The following is a 20,144-nucleotide window of genomic DNA, read 5'->3' on the forward strand; positions in this document are numbered from 1 at the left end:
GCCTTCAGCAAGTAGTTTCCGAATTCTGCACATTAGACACGGGAAGACGTGACAACAACCAGCCAGGGGCCCTCCCCTTGGCCTAAACACCGTCACTCAGGTCCAGCCTGCATGGCAGAAAGTGTACCTGGATACTGTGTCCCAGATGGCCAGCCACCCTCCCTCTGGCAGGTAACCACACACCTACGTGACCACTCAGTCCTGCCTCTCGGCAATGGGGCCACCTGGCAGGGCCTGAAGGCTCAGACGGTGTGGGAAGAAATGGGAGGTTCACACTGGCTCAGCCAAGGAGAAATGATGTGTTTTGAGAACTGGGAGGATTATGACTCGTAAGGAGAGTAAGAGTTCCGTGTTTACAGCATGGACCTCCAGGGGTCTGGGGTTGGTGGGCTGTGCGCACTGTGTCCAGGGTTCCCAAGGCAAGATCCCCCTGTAGTAAGATCCCCCAGTGTTCTCAAAAAGCCACAATTTGTCCACACGGCCACCTGTGTCAACTGCCCTCAGAGTCCCAGGCTGTGGGTCTGCACCCCGGACACGTGACAAGGGCCCTTCTCGGGAAACTGGGCTGTGTGTGAGCACTATAGGTAAAACTGCTTTTCCAAGGAATCCCCAGTTTCCTGTGTCTTTCTTACCCAGTGTGTTCACTTAATGATATGATATTGAATGCTGTATTTCCAGTGGCCCAGAAGCCATTCCAGTGGCCCAGAAGCCATTCCAGTGGCCCAGAAGCCATCGTCGGTAACTACTCAACTGGGCAACATGAGCTCTGTGTGGAGAATCTAATGAAAAGGGCTTAGCGGAGAGGAAGGGTGTGCCTGGCCTTCTCTTTCTAGTCCTCTCCTCTGTCCGCCACCGCTCCCCAGCCCGGGTGTTATGAAGCTGATGCTAAACACTTTCCCCACCGCCTTCACCAGGTGTGGTAGTTTTTTAGGAGCTGAGTATCTTGACTTATTTGCTCATCAGCTATTAATTCACACTGAGCCAGACAATACCGAGAAGCTCACACAATGGTCATCCTTGTGGTCTGTGAAGGAAAATGTCACATAAAGTTTAAAACGTAAATACATAGAAGAAAGAGTCCATGCTGCAGTGGAGGGCCTGTAAGTGCTCCCGTATCCATCGGGTTTTTAGATATAGTGAACCTCAGGTTTCTCTTCAATGAATCAGTACGGCAGTACGTGCAGCTCTGTTATTCTTTAATTCTCTAAAGTTTAACTTCCTTGTAGTTTCAGTAAACGTTTCCACCAGTTCTAATCAGTAGTTCACCTCTGTTCCCCGGTCCCTGCTGCATCCTGACTCATCCCGGTCACCTGCTCCGGTCACCGCCTTTGACTTCTTCCCTGACCTGCCCGTAACTGTCCTTCCCGCCACTCCAGCTCTACCCCTGCTCCCTTTAAAATAGCTAATTGGAATTAGACTAGACGGGGTGGTCTAACCCTAGCCAATAGGAGAATGGCACAGCAGGAGGACAACCTCCAACAGGCATAAGTGCCCCTTCCCCTCCTTGTCCAGGTGTGGGCTGCCTGTTGTTTCATCTGTGAGCTGCGCCCTTCTAAGGAAGTAAATTGCCTTGCTGAGGAAATTTCTTTTTTTTTTTTTTTGAGATGGAGTTTCACTCTTGTTGCCCAGGCTGGAGTGCAATGGCACGATCTCAGCTCACCCCAACCTCCGCCTCCTGGGTTCAAGCAATTCTCTTGCCTCAGCCTCCCGAATAGCTGGGACTACAGGAGCGCACCACCATGACCAGCTAATTTTTGTATTTTTAGTAGAGATGGTGTTTCACCTTATTGACCAGGATGGTCTCGATCTCTTGACCTCCTGATCTACCAGCCTGGGCCTCCCAAAGTGCTGGGATTATAGGCGTGAGCCACCTCGCCCGGCCCAGGAATTTCTATTCAAGTGCTAATTTTTCTGCAGCATGGAAAATTCTACTTAGAACAGGGTTCTGGTGAAATCTCCCCCATCCCTAGTGTTTTGGAGACAGCCCAAGGCTTGTTTTACGAGAATGCCCCGGGCCCAGCAGTGCGCAGGAGCCAGAGAGCATTTTGCCCTGGCTTTTGCACTTCATTTGCATTCAGCAAGTATTTGTGGGATTTTAGTAGAATTTTAGGAGAACATATAGGCTCTGCCGAAACAAGCTCTGCCTGACCTTGAGTGTGAACCTTTCCAGAGGAGATTTAATGTGCTGTGAGACCTTGATGCTACGAAAACATTTACTGAAGTGCCCACATACCAGAAAGACTCAATTCATCTTTGAAACATCAACAAGTTACTGTCTTTTTCACATTTTAAGTTGTTATTGATGCAGGTTTTCAGAGATTCTTTCCTGTGACTATACTCTTTTAACCACTGGGTATTTATAATTTCTTTCTGAACATGATGAAAGGTCTCCATTACCTTTTATTCACCAGACCAACTATGAAACGATGAAAATTAAGGTGTGTGTTTATCTCAAACCTGGCGCGTTCCACAGGTGATTCTAGCTGGCAGGCAATGCAGGGCAGTGAGGGGGTGCGCATGTTTCAAAGGGAGGCGGAGCGCAGAAATCATCTTTGCAGATGGACCTGCACCCGCTTCTTTCCCTGCCACCTTACCCAACTCACTTTCACACAACTGTAAACCAAAAGTGAAATTGTAAGACCCCCAACTGACTGAAGGGTCCCCTCTTCTCAGCCAAGGGGATTCCTTAGAATTCTAACAACCTAATTCAGGCCACCATGGGAAGGCAAGATGGATGGGCCTCTATCCACTCCTTGCTTTGGAATTCAGGAGCCACAGGCCAGAATTAACATGAAAGCAGATCTTAAACCTGACAAAACACTCTTTGTAGAAACAAGATACCACATTCCAACCTCACTCTACCATTGCATCACATGACAGATAGCTTTGAGGGAAATCAAATTGTTTTACCCCAAAAAACATTTCTCTGACACATTTTGAAACGGCTCTGCAAAGCTGTCTCTTGAAGGGAAACTTTGCATTTTGTAGAAAATTCTCCTCTTTTTCTAGGAGCCCAATGTGATTAGCACAGAGTCTAGCATTTTTCTCAAGGTCTGAACAGGACACATTTGCTATTCATTGTCTCTAAGGGAGCCACCCATGGGACTTCATCTACATAATAAGAGCCTTGGTCTTCACAACCGCTTATCTAAACATAGATGCTCCTAGCTTTTCTTCTTCCATTTTTTTGTTTGTTTGTTTGTGATGAAGTCTCGCCCTGTCTCCCGGGCTGTAGGGCAATGGCATTATCTCAGCTCACTGCAACCTCTGCCTCCCAGATTCAAGCAATTCTCCTGCCTCCACCGCCAAAGTAGCTGGGATTACAGGTGCCCACCACCATGCCCAGATAATTTTTTGTATCTTTAGTCGAGACGGGATTTCACCATGTTGGCCAGGCTGGTCTCAAACTCCTAACCTTGTGATCTGCCCGCCTGTGCCTCCCAAAGTGATGGGATGACAGACACTCCTTTCTATGGACTGCAGATAATAAATCTTTCAACCAATTACTAATCGGAAAATTTTAGAATTCACCTATGACCTGGAAGCCCCTGTTCTCTTGCCCCTGAGGACTGAGCCAGTGCACTTCTTCCATGCATTGACTGCGTCTTCGGTCTCCGTAAAACATAGAAAACCAAGCTGTAACCTGATCACCTGGGGCACATTCTCAGAACCTGTGTTCTGGTCATGCTCCTCACACTTGGCTCAGAATAAATACCTTCAAATATTTTACAGAGTTTAGCTTTTTTCATCACACATGGAATCCACATTTCACCTAATATTTGGGACACAAGAAAATCTATAGTCAACCCCACTGTTCCTTGAACATTTGCTACAAAATCCATTGGTGTTTTTACTGACAATAATGAACTTGTCAACATTTTCAGGTGAACCTGAGCCCATACTCCAAGAAAACAATGAAAAGTCGCAAAACACCCCAACTTATTTTTCCAAACCTCCCACCACCTTTTTCTGTTCCAGGAAAGAATCAGCACAAAAGAATCACTGCCCCCCACAGACCAGGGCGGCGCCCCTATGCCTCCCCCACAGACCAGGGCGGGGCCCCTATGCCTCCCCCACAGAACTGGACGGGGCCTCCTATGCACACTTTCTCTTGACCCCATCAGGTGTGGGATGACCTCTCGCTTACCTGTGACGAGGTCAGATCCACACCCTGCAGGCCTCCACTCTCTGTCTCACCATTGAGTAGCTGAGAGTAGAACCTCTGGACACCCTGGAATGACACAGATACATTGAAAGTGTTTCCTGGTCAGCTGACGGGCTGAGGCATCCCCCATTTACACATCACCCTGTCTGAAACTTATCTACCATCTCAGATAAGTCCAAGACAAGCCACCCTGCCAAGACTGATTCTGGCATGACGCCTCTCTCTGGTACAATAAAAATTAGTCTGCTAGTCTGTTTGGGTTTTATTTCTGACATCACACACGTATTTCCACATGAATCTTAAGGCAAGACTATGAAATCTCAGTCCACTTTCTCAGGAAATAAGAATTCTGTCATCTAATGTCACCATGACTTGCAGTTTTTTATTCCCTTTTCTCTTTTTTTTTTTTTGAGACAGAGTTTCCCTCTTGTTACCCAGGATGGGGTGCAATGGTGCGATCTCGGCTCACCGCAACCTCCGCCCCCTGGGTTCAGGCAATTCTCCTGCCTCAGCCTCCCGAGTAGCTGGGACTACAGGCACGCGCCACCATTGATTACAGGCCAGCTAATTTTTTGTATTTTTAGTAGAGACGTGGTTTCACCATGTTGACCAGGATGGTCTTGGTCTCTTGACCTCGTGATCCACCCACCTTGGACTCCCAAAGTGCTGGGATTATGGGCGTGAGCCACCACGCCCGGCCTTTCCCTTTTCTTTGATTGGGAAACTAGAATCCTTATCTCCTCTGAAAGGAAAACCAAAGGGTGAGCCTGAGAGTCAGCCACACGGGCTGAGCTCCACCCGCAGATGTGGGCACTGCTGCCGCTTGGCCGGGCTGGCGCAGCTTCTGAACAGCCCACTGCCTGGCTTGGCTTGGCTTATGGACATCAGCACCTGGCAGATTTAGAGGCCCAGTCCACGAGGCCCACCTGTCGCCTTTTTGACAGTGCCTGATCCACTCAGAGTTTAGTCACAGAGCCTAAATCTCCTCTCTCAACACACACAGGCTATGTTGGAAAAAGATACACATTTTGGGGGAGTTTTGTGGAGCTGCCAGCTCCCGTACACACACTCTCCTCCCCATGTGCATCTAAAGCTCACCTTTCCGAGGGGCCCCTCAGGCCAGGGAGTGAGTATTAGAATCCCGCTCTGTGCTGGGCTCCTGGTTGCCTTTTCTCTGCCAGAATTATTCACCTCATCTTTTCCTCCACTCCCATCCATTCTCCCTCCTGGCCAGGGAGGGCATGTAGGACCTTCTGGTCTCAGAAGAAACAGGCAGCTTGGAAGTAGGAGGAATTGCTAATGATGTGCCCTGAACCTCCTGGGGCTCCTCCTGGTGGGATGACTTTGAAGAGGGAGACCCAGCATCTCAGATCAACTTCCCCTTTTCCTAAGACTGGAAACTTCCTCTTTTCCTTCCTAAGACTGTAAACCAAAGCCCTTTTTTAGGTAATTCCTGAGACTGTAAACTGAGATCCTTTTCATATGTAATTTCTAAGACTATAAACCAAAACCCTTTTCTTAGTTTTTGAGACAGAGTTTCCCTGTTGTTACCCAGGCTGGAGTGCAATGGCGCAATCTCGGCTCACCGCAACCTCCGCCTTCTGGGTTCAAGCAATTCTCCTGCCTCAGCCTCCCAAGTAGCTGGGACTACAGGCGTGCACCACCATGCTCAGCTAATTTTTGTATTTTTAGTAGAGATGCGGTTCACCTTGTTGACCAGGATGGTCTTGATCTCTTGACCTCGTGATCCACCCGCCTCGGCCTCCCAAAGTGCTGAGATTATAGGCGTGAGCCACTGAGCTTGGCCTCCAAAACCCTTTTCATATGTAATTCCTAAGACTGTAAACCGAGACCCGTTTCATATATTAAGCTATAAACCTAAGATTCTTCCACGAGTACCATCTAAAGTATAAGCCTATGTCAAGATGGAACCTTCCTTTGTTAGGGGAGCTTGGCTGTTAGGCAACTATGCCACCTTGCTCCCGGCTGAATAAACTCCTTCCTCCTATATTCAGTGTCAGAGACGACCGTTTCCCTTGGCAGGTCCTGCTACAACTTCTTTGGGGTCCTCTTGGTGGCACACCGTGCTGGGTAATCACGGTAACTTCAGCTTCAGAAGGTACCTCTGAAGAATAGGTTGATTTGCTTGTTTATTTTGCTAAGGAAAACAAGGAGGGGTTGGGTTTCGTGTTGAAGATGATTCTAAATGCTGTGATAGAGATAAATTTGTTCTCCTTTTTGTTATGGACACAGTAAGTTCAGCTTAAAAACTTGCTGATGGGCGTTTCCGGTTTCAACCTTGATCAGTTTACCTGATTCGGTAGTTCTGTATTTCCTTAACAATGAAGCATATTTTTTCTCCTAATTTCATTCAGAAGGAAAAAGTACCTCAGTTCCCTGACAGTTCCAAAGCACAATTCTTAGGAAAGGAAGAGGCAGATTGTGATGCGCTTGCTTGAGTGGTATGTCCCCCCACCCCAGGCTAATTCACCAGGCGTAGGAGGAGTTCAGAGGCCACCAATACGGCCACGAGGCCCGTCCTTGTGGACGGGGCAGGAACAGTGTGCAGAACACGGGGGCATTGTCTTGGGGCCACTGCAGGGACACCCTCTGCAAATGAACTTGGTGAAAATCCTACCCTCTTCTGTGAGAGACCAGAAGGGATCAAATTCCTTCTGTGAAAGAAAAATAAACTCTCAGGACCCCATTCACTATGCCGAAGGGAAAAGTTAAGGCCAGAAGCTGAGTCAGGCAAGAAACTGCCTTTCCTTTTGTTCCTAAGCAGACAACCTTAGAAAGAAGGCCAGGTGTCTCCGCAGGCAGCTGCTCTGTGGGCACCTTATCTTAGGTAAAGTGACAACTTACTGCGCATGAGGTGAATACACAGCTGAGTGTCCCCCACCCCCTCCTTTTCACTCACAACACGTGGATTCAGTGCATCTAATCACAGCCTCACAGGAATGTAACCCTACCCTCCCTATTTCCCCTCTTGCCCACTTCTCCTATTTAAATGTTGAAGCCCTAAAATCCTCTTTGGAAAAAGCGCAGATGGCAGATGTTCCTCTGGTTCTGTGTTCCCTTTTCCGAGGCACATCCTGGGAAAACTTGACGAAACACACCGTACGCTGATTGGGACCAGCCTCAGGCGCTTTTTGGTGTACACCTCCTGGGAACTGGACTGTTGGAGCTCTGTGGAGTCATTGTTTGATGCATCAGTTCTTTCTTTGTTTACCGTGCACATACCAGTGACAGAGATGACTGAGTCAGATGTGTTGTATACTTCTAAACTCTGAAAATATGTTATCAATTTATGTGCAATATAACTTTCAAACCGATCAAATTTACATTCTAAAAATGTTTGAAATAATTGTGAGTTCTCAATTGTGGGCCCATACTCAATATTCCCGTCAAATTCAACCTCTTCACACAGGCTCTAAACTTCACTCAGTGGAGACTTTGATCAGAAGCTACTGCATTCCCGCTGTCCTGGGGTCCTGTTGGCAGCCACTTCTCCTATAACCCTATGATGCTGTGCAAATTGTGTCCTTTGCTTTGCTCCCCCGTCACGGGTGGACTTGAGCTTGTCAGCTGAAATTAAGGCTGTTGAGGCAGAAATAATTGTATCAAGGTTTATTGAAAGTCAAATGTGAGGTTGGACCTGGGAAGACGCACCCACGGAGCTGAGTGTTCTGGAGTCTGTCACAACCTGAAAGGTTTTGTAGGAAAGTTTAGATGAGTTGTCCTGTTTTGTGAGGGTGCAACACAGAGGTCACAGTCATTAGCTACAGATGATGACATGCAGGCTGACAGTGCCCACATGGAGACGGCACAGTAGCACTTCCTGCTTCAGCTCATCTTAAAACAGCAACACTCTCTCCAGTGTCAGTGGGTTATACATTGGTCCATAGGCCGATCATTTGGGAGCTTATGAGAAGACGGGGCGTCCCTTGTGAGCTCCAGCTTCTGGCTCTGGGGTCCCTTATTCATCCACTGGAGAAAAGTTAGAGCCCAGGGTAGGGCCCCACCACTCTCTGGCCTGGGGGGCTGGGTGGGGAAGCACTTGGGAACTTCAGCCTTTCTTCTTCCCAGGACCCGGTTCCAGCCAGCAAAGGGAGCTGCTCCAGGTGACCTTGACTGACCAGCCTCGGGGCTCTCGGTCTGACTCTCTTAACGACTGAAATATCCATAATCCTTTCTAAACTCTCCATGGAAACAGCAGGACAAGAAGTGCACAGGGCCTCCTAGTGCCTGGGTGAATGTGCTCAGCCCTCTTTGAAGAGAAACCTCAAGGATAGGGAATTGAAGGCTTTGAAAGATGGGGTTCTATTTAGATGCAAGGCTGCCTATTTCCTAACAGCCATTAGGAGGCTGCTGTAATGAGTTCAGCATTTTCCCTTGAAAGCACACAGCATTTCCCCTCATTAACAAATGTGCTCCTGCTTCCCCTCCCCCCCCCCCCCACCCAGGCCGCAACAAAGGCTTTGAAGGCCCCATCTGAGCTCAGGGAGAGCCTGCAGGGAGGGAGGAGCTGCTCTCAAGGCTGGTGGGCAGCTTTGCTGATCCTGAGACCGCATCCTCGGCCTCTGAGTGTCTGATGTTCGGTTGTATCTGTACCTTGAAACATGGGACTGGGTTTTGAGATCTCAAACTACTATGCACCAGTGAAAGGCCCGTGTTGGGGCTGAAGAGGAGGCAAGGACGCTGGAATTCACCCAAAGCAAATCCTCCCTGCGCTCATGGGCTTCTTTGAGAACGTGGTTAATTACAAAATCTCACAGTGAATTGTGGATTGCCTGGTTTTATCTTCCAGGTATTTCACACAGCCTCATTTTTCCAGCTGGACTCCACTGCAATTCACCTGACTGTTGTATGTCACGCAGTCCGAATCTCTTTCATACCTGCCACCTTTTTTCTTCTCCAAGGATATGAGTCTGGTGTGTTTGTCACCCTCTACTGGGTGCAAAGTAAATGCTCCGTCCTTTGATTTTTCTGTTGCAGTGCTCTGTGTGATGCAAAATACACAGGTATTTATCTGTGGACCACGCCATGAGCACCGCACACTTCATTCGTGGTCCTACTCAGCTGAATCAAGGAAAGAATATGTTTTCTGGGTCCTCAAAATCCATTCTTCCTCACATATAACAAAATACAAGCAATGGCTTAAAAATCTAAACAGTATAGCATGTTCTTTACTTTGTGTCTATATGCCATCTGAAAGATAATTTTCAGAAGTAGGTAAAATCATGACCTGCACCAAGATAGTAAAATGCAGAAGCGTTAAAGGCTTCATTTTACACGCAGGATAGTAGGATCTAGATGTTAGAAACATAAACAGTTCAAAGGAAAAGTGAAAACATTTACATGGAACAAAGAGTTTCGAAATTAATTGCAAATGGAGAAAAACTGATTTTTTACAGGGGGAAGAAGCCAGTAAAAATCACTACTAAACAGGGCAGAATCTCCCCCCCTCTCTCTCTCTCTCTCTCTCTCTCTCTCTCTCATTGTCTATCTATGTATCTCTATCGGTTACCTGCAATTTGCAAAGAATTGTAAAATGATTCAAAGACAATGAACAGCCCAGAAGTACATGCTATAGTTTTCCACTAAAACACACTGTTTTAAACATATCTAATAAGAATGTCTTAACTAGAGAATCCACACCACTCTGCAGGAAAAGGACTCTTTCTAACTTCCTTTAATTCATCACCTGCCTGCCTGTTGGAAGTTGGTGTCTATCTTTTCAAAATTCGAAGTAAAGATTTTCATTAAAAGGTTTTCACCAGAGGTAATTAAAAATCAAAACAGAATGCACAACAAGCTGTGCTAATCCCATGGATGACCACTTTTCCTGGGGATTACACCTCTGAAGCTAACGTCTGTGTAGATGACTCTGTAACTCTGTTGAAGAGAAAAACTGCCACCCTGTGGGCACAGAGCCGCGTGAGTCCTGGGCTTCCACACCGTGCCACCCTGAGAAGGCAAGGTCTCCCCAGCATCTGTGTGCCGTGCTGCCAGGGCAGAGGAAGGACGTGCCACATCAGGAAGCTGATGGCTGCATTTGCAGGTAACCGATCTAAAGACTCTTGCAGCCCTGCGTGTCAGGGGGGTTTGTCTAAGCAGCACCCTATTGCTGGAAGGCATCTAATGAGCTGAGTTACTGGCGTTCTTGCTTGTCAGATAGCCCGGGAACATGGTATGGATTTTATCATCATTTTCTTCTTTGAGACTGACAAAGTGTAAATTTTTGCTGATCATTGACGAGTCTAAGTTCTAAAGAATGCTACCCATGGATGGAAGTTTTCACTTAGACTTAAGAAAGGGAGGACCAATAACAGCAGTAGCGTCCTGTGAAAATTTCCCACACATGGAGGAGTCCTGGAGTAAACCATGCCTTGGATCCCAGGAGTGGGAGGAGGAGCAAAGCACAGCTGGGATCAGGAGGACTCTGAGGTCTCCTGGACATGTCAGGAGCAGGCTCAGACACTGTGCACAGCGTGTGTCCTTGAGCAGGACACCAAACTGAGTGGGTCTCACACCCCTGGCCTATAAGTGGGAAGAATACTGTTGTTCAAGGTTTAGAAATCACTCATCAAACTACTGGTGGGAATGTAAACGACTATAGCCACTGTGAAGAACAGGATGGAGATGCCTCAAAAAACCACAAATAGAATCAGGAGATGAGCTGCTCTCCCACTCCTGGGCATTTATCCAGAGAAAAGGAAGTCAGTATGTCAAAGAGACATCTGCCTCCCCACATTCATCACAGTGCTGTCACAGTAGCCAAGATATCACACCAAGCCGGTGTCCGCCACCGGATGAATGGATGAGGAACGTGGTGTATATACACAACGGAATACTATTCAGCCATAAAAAGAATAAAGCCCTATCACTGTGGCCACACAAATGGAACTGGGGGACATGATGTGAAGTGAAGTAAGCCAGGAACAGAAATTTCAACACACGTTCTTGCTTATTTGTGTGAGCTAAAAAAAAATGATCACATAGAGTTAAAAAGCAGAATGGAGGATACTAGAGTTGCAGGGAGAGGGAAGGGGTAGGGAGAGTCGTGAGAAAGGTCACAGAATCACAGCTACACGGGAGGAAGGAGTCCCAGCGTTCTGTGCCACTGCAGGATGACCAGAGTTAACAGTAATACATGTGGCATCCATTCTCGTTGCAGCCTCACTAATCTGAGAGAGGTTAGCTCAGGCCCAGTCAAAAGACTCACTTCTTGAACAGTCAAGAGCACATGACCCAGGAGAAGCACAAGGTCTGCGTTCGAGCTGGACACAGAGGAGAGCAGGGTAGCAACCCGAATGTGGACCCAGCGACCCGTCCTTGCTGGACGGGGCGGGGGAGTTTGACTGGGTGGAACCTGCTGGTCCAGCCAGCCTGCTAGGACACATGCCTCACACAGAGCCTGGCCCGCTGATGCCGCAAGGCTGTGAGTAGGCTGCCGTGAACACACGTACTGCATTTGTGCAGGTACATCAGTAAGTCACCGCTCCCATGGCCAAGAGTTCCTGGGAGATCCCCCCACTGACTACCCTTGGGGGTGGGTGAGCTGACCGCCAGGTATCATAAAAGCCCAAATTTGGGGAGTGCCAGTTCCTGGAAACTGATTTGCATTCTCAGGACAACCTTGGGAATCATTAGGGAAATGGAAGGATGTGAAGAGGACTGACCTGTACTCAATCAGAAAGCCGCAGTGCCAAACGCCACTGAGGAGACCGCCTGCCTCACTGTGGGGACTGGCACTCTGTGGGCCAGCGGCCGTCCTGCCGGAAAAGGTGGCAGAACAACAGGCTGAATGGGTCCAACAGGAACCCCAAAGACTGGGGGTTCCAGACGCCCCCACAGAGTTTCACAGGCAACCAGGCAGCTCAGCGTGAAGCTGGAAGAGCCACATACCAGCCCCTGGGTCCTACATGCAGCTGCCCAGACACCTGAACACACAGATGCCCACCCCGGTCAGCTGCTCCGGGAGAAAGCCCCTCAACACGTCCACGTGGTGGTGCAGCCACTGGAAAAGCAGAACTCAGTCTGTCTTAGAACCACACTCTGGGACTCAGTGTCACATCTGATAACCCAGTTGATGTATGAAGGACTTGTTTTGAATCCCTGTCTGAGTGATACTTATCCGGAAGAAGGTACAGGAATGAGCCTTATCAAAGTAGCTTTGCAGAGGCCATTTGCACTGTGAGCCTGGACGTTGGGAAGCTGACTGCGATGCGGAATGGTGCCGCCACTGTACCATGCCTTCACTGCTCACTCGTCTCCGTGCAGGGCAGAGAAGCTCTGCACAGGAGTTTTGTTGTCGTTCTTACTGTTTTTAAGGATGAGAAAACGAAGCTCGACCAGGCTAAAGGAGGTGCCCGCATCAGGTAGTGGGTGCGTGATGGTGTCTGGATAGCCTCAGATCAGCTGAAAGTGTCATTGAGAAAACATCAATTCTACAGGCACCAAAAGGAAGCAGCCTTCTGCATCCTGACCTTGGGTTAATGCACAAATAAAAATGGAAGGAACCCAGTGTGGGAAGCAGAAATTTGGGCAGGAGGAGGAGATAAACAAGAACAGGATGAAGCTTCTGGAAGAAATAACCATCCCCACTGTATCGCTACACACACCTAGAACCCGTCAGCCAGGAGGAGGGAGCACGGACCGTGGAATCCCCAGGATTTTTCCATTGGCCTGAGTGTACTGCCAGGTGGAAGGAGGGTCACAGAACATAAGTCTCTGCCTTGAGGACTAAACTCTGACCTTTTTCTTCTCCTGCTCAAATTCCCAGCTAAGGGGCCTGGGGAGTCTGCCCTACAGGCCACAAGTCTCACCAGAGGGGTCTTCCTAACCGTGTGATACGGCTCTTTCCAACCTCACTGTGGCGTAACTTCACAGGGCAGATCATGAAGAAAATCAAAACATTTTAACTCCAAATATGTTTCTTCGTCATATCTTGAAATGTCTGTGCAAAGCTGTCTCTTGTGACAAAAGCTCCATCCTGTGGAGAATGCTGTTCCCTTTCCAGGACCTTCCCACTAAGTTTCTGGCACCTTTGAAGTCTGATGAGAAACACTGAGCATGGATTCTCTCGAACCTCCGACCTGGAGGCTGTATGGGCGTAATAAGAACCTTTGTCTCCACAACCCCTTATCCCAACCCACACCTTTCCTTTCTATTGCTTCCAGGTCTTTAGAGGAACTCTTTCAACCAACTGCCAAAATGCCAATCAGATACGCTGAATCCGCCTATGACCCGGAAGCTCCTGCTTTCCAGCCTGAACTGACGGCACTTCAAATGTATTGATTGATGTCTTATGTCCCCATAACATGTACCAAACCTAGCTGTGCCCTGACCACCTGGGGCACATGTTCTTGGGTCTCATGAGGACCATGTCACGGGCCACGGTCACTCACGTTTGGCTCAGGGTAAATCACCTCTAATATTTTGCAGAGTTTGTTTCTTTTTGTTGGCAACCTTTTAAAATGCCTAATTAGGAGACAGTTTCACTCTTACAGAGCACCCAAAGGCGTGCTGGCTGCACACTGGTCAGTCTAGTCCCCAGGGCCAGGTACAGGGGTCAGAGCCACAGCAGCACCCTTGGGCCGATGAGGAGGCACGGCTCAGGAGGAGGCTCCGTCTCTCCACACCTGACATAGGCAGCACCGCTCCTGAGCTCAGGGTGGGCTGCACCTGGCGTTGGGAGTCAGGGATCTGAGTCCTGCTTCCTCACTGCTCTAGAGCTGAAAAGATGAGCAGTCATGGTGAGACAGGGCCTGGCCCAGAGTGCACAAGCCAGGGAAGGAAAAAGGACCTGCTTCCCCAGGGACCAGAGCAAAGAGGAGGAAGAGAGTAAGTGATTCATGTCACCTGCGTTAGAAGGACCCAGGAGGGAGGAGCAGGTTGGTGTTAGGGCCTTGCCTGGGCAGTCACCCAGGGCCCCATACTCAGAAGGGCCTGCAAACCAAAAATACAATTACAAGGCCCTCCAACCATATGAATGAACCTCTTCCTTAGCCAAGGCCACCTTAAAATTTAACCTGAGAGTCTGGTTCAGGCTGTGATGGGAAGTACGGGCAGGATGGACCTCATTACACCCTCCAGCACCAACATCAACAGAGACCTTAGTTCTGATGAGAAACATTTACCTTCTGTTTTCTCTGAAGCTACTACCTGAGGGCTTTCTCTGCAAAGAAGAACTCAGGTCTCTGCGACCTCTTACGGTACCCAGACATTTCTTCTCTATTGATTCCAGGTCTTTAGAAAAACTCAACCGTCAACCAGAACATTTAAAAATCTACCTATAAGCTATTAATAGAAACACATCCTCCAAACCTCCCACCCCAAGTTCAAGTTGTCCCACCATTCTGGACCAAACCAATGTATTTCTTAAATGTATTTGATTGAAGTCTTGTGTCTCCCTAAGATGTGTACAACCAAGCTGTACCCTGACAACCTTGGGCACATGTTCTCAGGATCTCCTGGGGCTGTGTCACAGGCCATGGTCACTCATCCTCGGCTCAGAATAAATCTTTTCCAGTACTTGACAGAGTTTGAGTCTTTGTCAACAGGCCCCTTGCTGGTCTAATGCTTAGCTGTCACCACCTGGAAATTCTTCATCAACTTATCTTGGGATGTGTGTTCTGAACATGAAGTCCCCTGGGACTGGGAGTGTACCTGCGGACAGATTTAGAGGTGCCTACTAATGTCTGCCACACCTACTAATGTCTGCCACTGCTCCTGGCCTCTCCGTTTACATATCATCTCCTTCAAGCCCTGTGGGATTCTGGGGCAGCCATGACGGTGGGAGTTCAAGGTGAGTGAAGAGCAGTAGAGGCAGCCACCCCCAAAGACGCCACTTTGGCATAAGGATTACCTTGGGATGAAGACAATTTTAAAAATGTGGATTTAAGTGAAGGTCTCTATCCCATCCCTCTTTGCCTAAAAGCAAAACATAAGTTAGTAAAGGTATCCTCCCTCCCCTCTCTACCAAGAAGGACAGAAGTCAGTCACTGGGACAAGTCTAGGCCTTGTCAGTGTTTGGAAAACTCTGTCCCTGTCGTGAAAGCTCTTCCCCCCTACACACAAAAAGGCTCCCTTATCTTTCACTCTACATACCACTCTGGCCTTCCCGCCCAGCTGCAGCCACCTCCCGTCCGGCAACCGGCTGACCAATCACCACCTGCCTCATCAGCTCTCCCCAGCTTCCCGCCGCCCAGCTTCCCCGCCCGGCAGTTTAAACTGACCCCGTTGCCCGCCACCTCGGCTCTCCCGGCCTTCCCACTCCCTCGGCCCTTCAGCCCCCTATAAAAGAACCCTGCTCCTCTGAGCGCGCGTGGCCATTTTCCTGTTCTTCCCGACTGGTCTGCCCGGAGGCTCTTTCCTCTCAATAAAGCCTGAACTTAAGTCTTTCTTCTAACCTGCGGTCCGGTTTTTTCCGAACGGGCTCTGTCTTCCCGTAGAGGGTAGGTCGGACAAGTGGTGCTGAAACCCGGGAGTTGGGGCCGCTGGCCCGGCCACGGCCCCCTCCCCCAACCTACCCAACATTGGCCCTGCCACCTCTACGCTCCGATTAAGGTAAGCCAAGCTTTTTCTTGCTTTACCTTCCCCCCCCCCACGGCACGGTTGCAGCTGCTCCCCTCCGGCGTTCCACAGGGACTCCTCGCCTAGTCTCGGCCGAGCCAAGGTAGTCCTCCATTCCGGCTCCAGGAGCATTCCGAGGGGTAGCTGCCAGACGGGGGATGCCCCTCTGACTGCTTCCCTAACCATACTTGACTATACTCCTGGGAATTTGCAACGAAAGGGGACGCCTTTTCTTTGCATCTACCCGACCGCACCGGAGGGTCTGTAGCTGCGCCCGCCATGGGAAATTCGGAGTCCAAAATACCAACCAGCACCCCCCTTGGGTGCTTGCTGCAAAATTTTACCAAATTGGGATACTCCCAAACCCTCAGAGAGAAAAAGCTTGTTTTCCTGTCTCAGGTGGCTTGGCCCCAATACAAACTCAGTAACCAGTCACATTGGCCCCTGACTGGCACTTTCGATTTCAACACCCTCTGAGATCTCGACAATTTTTGTCGCTGCACGGGCAAGGACAATGAAATTCCTTACGTCCAGGCTTTTTGGGACCTCCGTACCCACCCCGACCTATGTTCTTCCTGCTCCACCTACCAAATCCTCTTAGCTCGTACCCCTCGTAAATCTTCCTCCACTACCTCTCCCCCTCCCTACTCCTCACCGGAAGATCTTCCTGAACATCTGTCCCCTCCTGCCAACCTCGGCAACCAGTCGCCATCAACGGCACGCCCTTCCCCCACTCCCTCTGCACCTCCTACCTCAGAGGCCATGCCTCGCTCTTCCTCCACTCCCTCTGGGCCCCCTCCCTCGGAGGCCGCACTTCCTCTTGCCTCCCCGGTGGCGGCCCACACCCGCTCTCACCAACCAACTATCCTGGCCCCACTCCGAGAAGTAGCAGGCGTGGAAGGTTTAGTCAGGGTCCATGTTCCTTTCTCACTCCAAGACCTGTCCAAATTGAGAAACGTTTAGGATCCTTCTCAGCTGACTCGTCCACCTATATTAAGGAATTCCAATACCTCACTGAAGCCTACAGCCTCACTTGGCATGATATTCGTGTTATCTGTTCCTCCACCCTCACAGTGGAAGAGCACGAGCGCATCCTAGCAGCAGCCAGACACCAAGCAGATAAAGATCATGCTATAGATAACCAGATCCCCCTAGGCCCCAAAGTAATCCCAAGTGAAGACCCCCAATGGGACTATCAGGCTAGTCGAGGGTCTGATATACCCAAGAGAGACCGCATGATTAGATACCTCCTCAGGGGAATGGATACTGTATCTAACAAAGTTGTAAACTATGATAAACTAAGAGAAGTCACCCAACTACCCAATGAAAACCCTGCCCTGTTTCTCACCCGTCTTCAAGATGCCCTTACCTGCTTTACTCGCCTAGACCCAGCCTCACAAAACGGGGCGACTATCCTAGCATCTCATTTCATATCTCAGTCCGCCCCTGATATCTGGAAAAAACTGAAGAAGGTAGGAGATGGCCCTGAAACCCCTATACAGGACTTGGTAAAAATGGCCTTTAAAGTATTCAATGCCAGGGAAGATGCGGCTGAGGCTGCCCGCCAAACTCGCATGACGCAGAAAGTTGCTCTACAGACCCAAGCCCTAGTAGCAGCCCTTCGGCCGGCAGAAATAACAAGGGTAAAGCAAATACCCGCACCCCTCCCAGGGCGTGTTTCAAATGTGGAAAAGAAGGGCACTGGTCAAAAGCCTGCCCCCAGCCACAGCCTCCTACCAAGCCCTGCCCTATTTGTCAGCTCATGGGACACTGGAAGTCAGATTGCCCTAACTCACCTCAGGCCTCAGTTCCTCAAAACTCTGGCATGAGGGGGCAGCAGGGTAACATCCCCCGGAGCCAGGCTTCTGCCTCAGCTGGTCAGGAGCCAGGCATTCAGGAATCTCCAATCCCAAAGCTGTTAGGGCTCAGGGATGATTAACAGGGCGCTGGCTCCTCAACCTCAGTTACCCTTGCTGAGCCCAGGGTCATGCTCCAGGTAGCGGGTAAGAGTGTACACGGGGGCTACCTACTCCGTTCTTCCCTCCTTTTCAGGCAAATCCACCCCTTCCCAGGTCTCTGTTATAGGAATTGATGGGTCCCCCTCCACTCCTCACCAAACTCCACCCTTAACCGTCTGTTTAGCCCTTCCATTTTTACCCACTCCTTTCTAGTCATTCCCTCTTGCCCTGTACCTCTCCTAGGGTGAGATATCCTAGTAAAATTGCAAGCTACCATTACTTTTCCACACACAGAGACCATCCTCTTACCCCTCATCGCCAACTCACCTTCCCCCCTTCCTCCGGCCGAACTCCTCCCTGACGTAAATCCCAAAGTATGGGATACTGATACCCCCACTGTAGCCTCACACCACTTATACACCTAAAAGACCCCACAGCCTTCCCTTCTCACCCTCAGTTTCCTATCTCCAAAGTTCACCGCCTCGGCCTCCTCCCTATCATAAATAAACTGAAAGCTCAAGGACTACTCATTCCTGCAAACTCCCCCTGCAACACTCCCATTCTGCCTGTGAAGGAGCCCTCAGGTCAGTACCGCCTGGTCCAAGACCTCCACCTTATCAATGCAGCAGTCATTCCAGTCCATCCAGTAGTCCCCAACCCCTATACCATCCTCTCACATATCCCACCGTCCACAACCCACTTTTCAGTCCTAGATCTTAGGGATCTAGGACTTTTTCTCTATCCCGCTACACCCCGACTCCTACTTCCTCTTTGCTTTTACCTGGAAAGATCCTGTCACCAATCTGTCTCAACAGTTAACGTGAACGGTCCTCCCTCAAGGCTTCCGGGACAGCCCCAACCTGTTCAGCCAGGCCCTAGCGACAGACCTGCAGCAATGTAACATCTCCCCTTCTTCCTTACTCCAGCTGGATCAAAGCTTTCCCCACAGCTTATAAAACCGCAGGAGTTGTAGCCGAGCACCTCGTCCGGGACATCATTCCCCGATTCGGCCTTCCTTCTACCATCCAGTCAGACAACGGACCTGCCTTTATTTCTAAGATCACCACTGCCATTTCCACATCCTTAGGGATTCAGTGGAAACTGCATGCAGCCTACCATCCCCAATCCTCGGGTAAAGTAGAACAGGCCAACGGCCTCATCAAAGAACACCTAACAAAACTTGCCCTCGAACTCCGCCAGTCCTAGGTTACCCTACTTCCTAATGCTTTGACAAGGCTCCGAGCAAGCCCCCGGGGCCCCTCACAACTCAGCCCTTTTGAGCTGCTATACAGACGGCCCTTCTTACTCTCCTCTCCCCTACCACCAGACCCCCCTCCTCTATCTACCTACCTGCCCTATTTCACCCTCCTCAGAGCTCTTCTCCGAGAACACGCTGATACCTCCCTTCCCCAGCCTGATTCCTCTCCTAACCAAATACAGAAAGTTTCCCCAGGAGACCTGGTCCTTATAGAGTCACTCTCTCCAAGCCACTAACTCCAGGTGGGAAAGCCCATACACAGTCATCCTCACCACCCCCTCAGCAGTAAGAGTCACCGAAATCTCCTCATGGGAGCACCTAACCAGAGTAAAGAGAGCACCTCATGGGCCTCCCAAATCCTCCTAGAATGTTACCTCTACTGGTCCTCTATCTCTTAAGCTTACCAGAACCCCATAACACCTCCAGTAACCCTCCTTCTTTTATATGGAGATTCTACCTAACTGAAAATTACACCAAAACCACACACATTTGCAACACCCCTCCCTACAGCCACAACCACCTCCTCGCCACTTATGACTGCCCTCCTACAGGGTGCAACTCACCCATCTTTCTAAACTTCACTGATTTCAAAAACATACCCCGAAATGACTTTTGGGGTCATAATCCTGTCCTCTGTTTTCTCTATGATCAAAAAGGCCCCTGCAAAATGTCATCTCACCTAAATTGCATAGGATGCACCTGGACGAGTTGCGCCGTCCCCCCAGCACTCCATAGCGCCGATTACTCCGACTCCAAGCTGGAATACCACATTTTCAGCCGTCCTCCCTATCACTCTGTCCAAATCCCTGACCCTTCAAACTCCCGATAGACCACACTCCAAAAAGCAGCAGTATACGACACAATGGCCACCGGGTACCCCTCCTCCAACCTCTCTATCTGGAGAGCTTTGGTAGCTCTACTCCCTACCCTTAAACAAGTTCACTCCTCCATTCACACCCAGGAACAAACGCTGACCCAACAACTTCAGCCATTCTCTCAACCTTTCTCATGGCTAACCCTCCTCAATGAAGGCCTAAAAATTACTAACCAGCTCGCCAACCAAACAAGTCTACCAAACCTATCTTCATGCCTCATGTGTGTCACCCTAGGACAAACCCCTTTAGTCGCAGTTCCATCTAACACTCACGCCAGCTCCTCCAAACCGTCCTCCCGGGCTACCCCC

The 20,144-nt window shown here is 49.6% G+C and overlaps 1 protein-coding gene across 5 annotated transcripts in view; it reads right to left on the reverse strand.

The window, feature by feature from the left end:
• The window catches only part of LOC100395338 (protein unc-93 homolog A), a 31,949-nt gene extending 26,373 nt beyond the window's left edge, over positions 1-5,576 (reverse strand). For 2 of the 5 annotated variants that reach the window (XM_078370848.1, XM_035297164.3), the window contains exon 1: positions 4,148-4,224. Coding sequence is in view for 3 of the 5 variants with exons in the window: in XM_078370847.1 (XP_078226973.1) it covers positions 4,148-4,231; positions 5,264-5,383 (204 nt within the window). In the remaining 2 variants the exon portion in view is untranslated. Of the gene's footprint in view, positions 1-4,147; positions 4,232-5,263 lie in introns of those variants that run through there. The other 3 variants (XM_078370847.1, XM_035297160.3, XM_078370849.1) reach the window with 3 other exon arrangements.
• Positions 5,577-20,144: the final 14,568 nt, after the last annotated feature.

This window comes from Callithrix jacchus, chromosome 4, assembly GCF_049354715.1.
Source record: "Callithrix jacchus isolate 240 chromosome 4, calJac240_pri, whole genome shotgun sequence".
Classification (NCBI taxonomy): domain Eukaryota; kingdom Metazoa; phylum Chordata; class Mammalia; order Primates; family Cebidae; genus Callithrix; species Callithrix jacchus.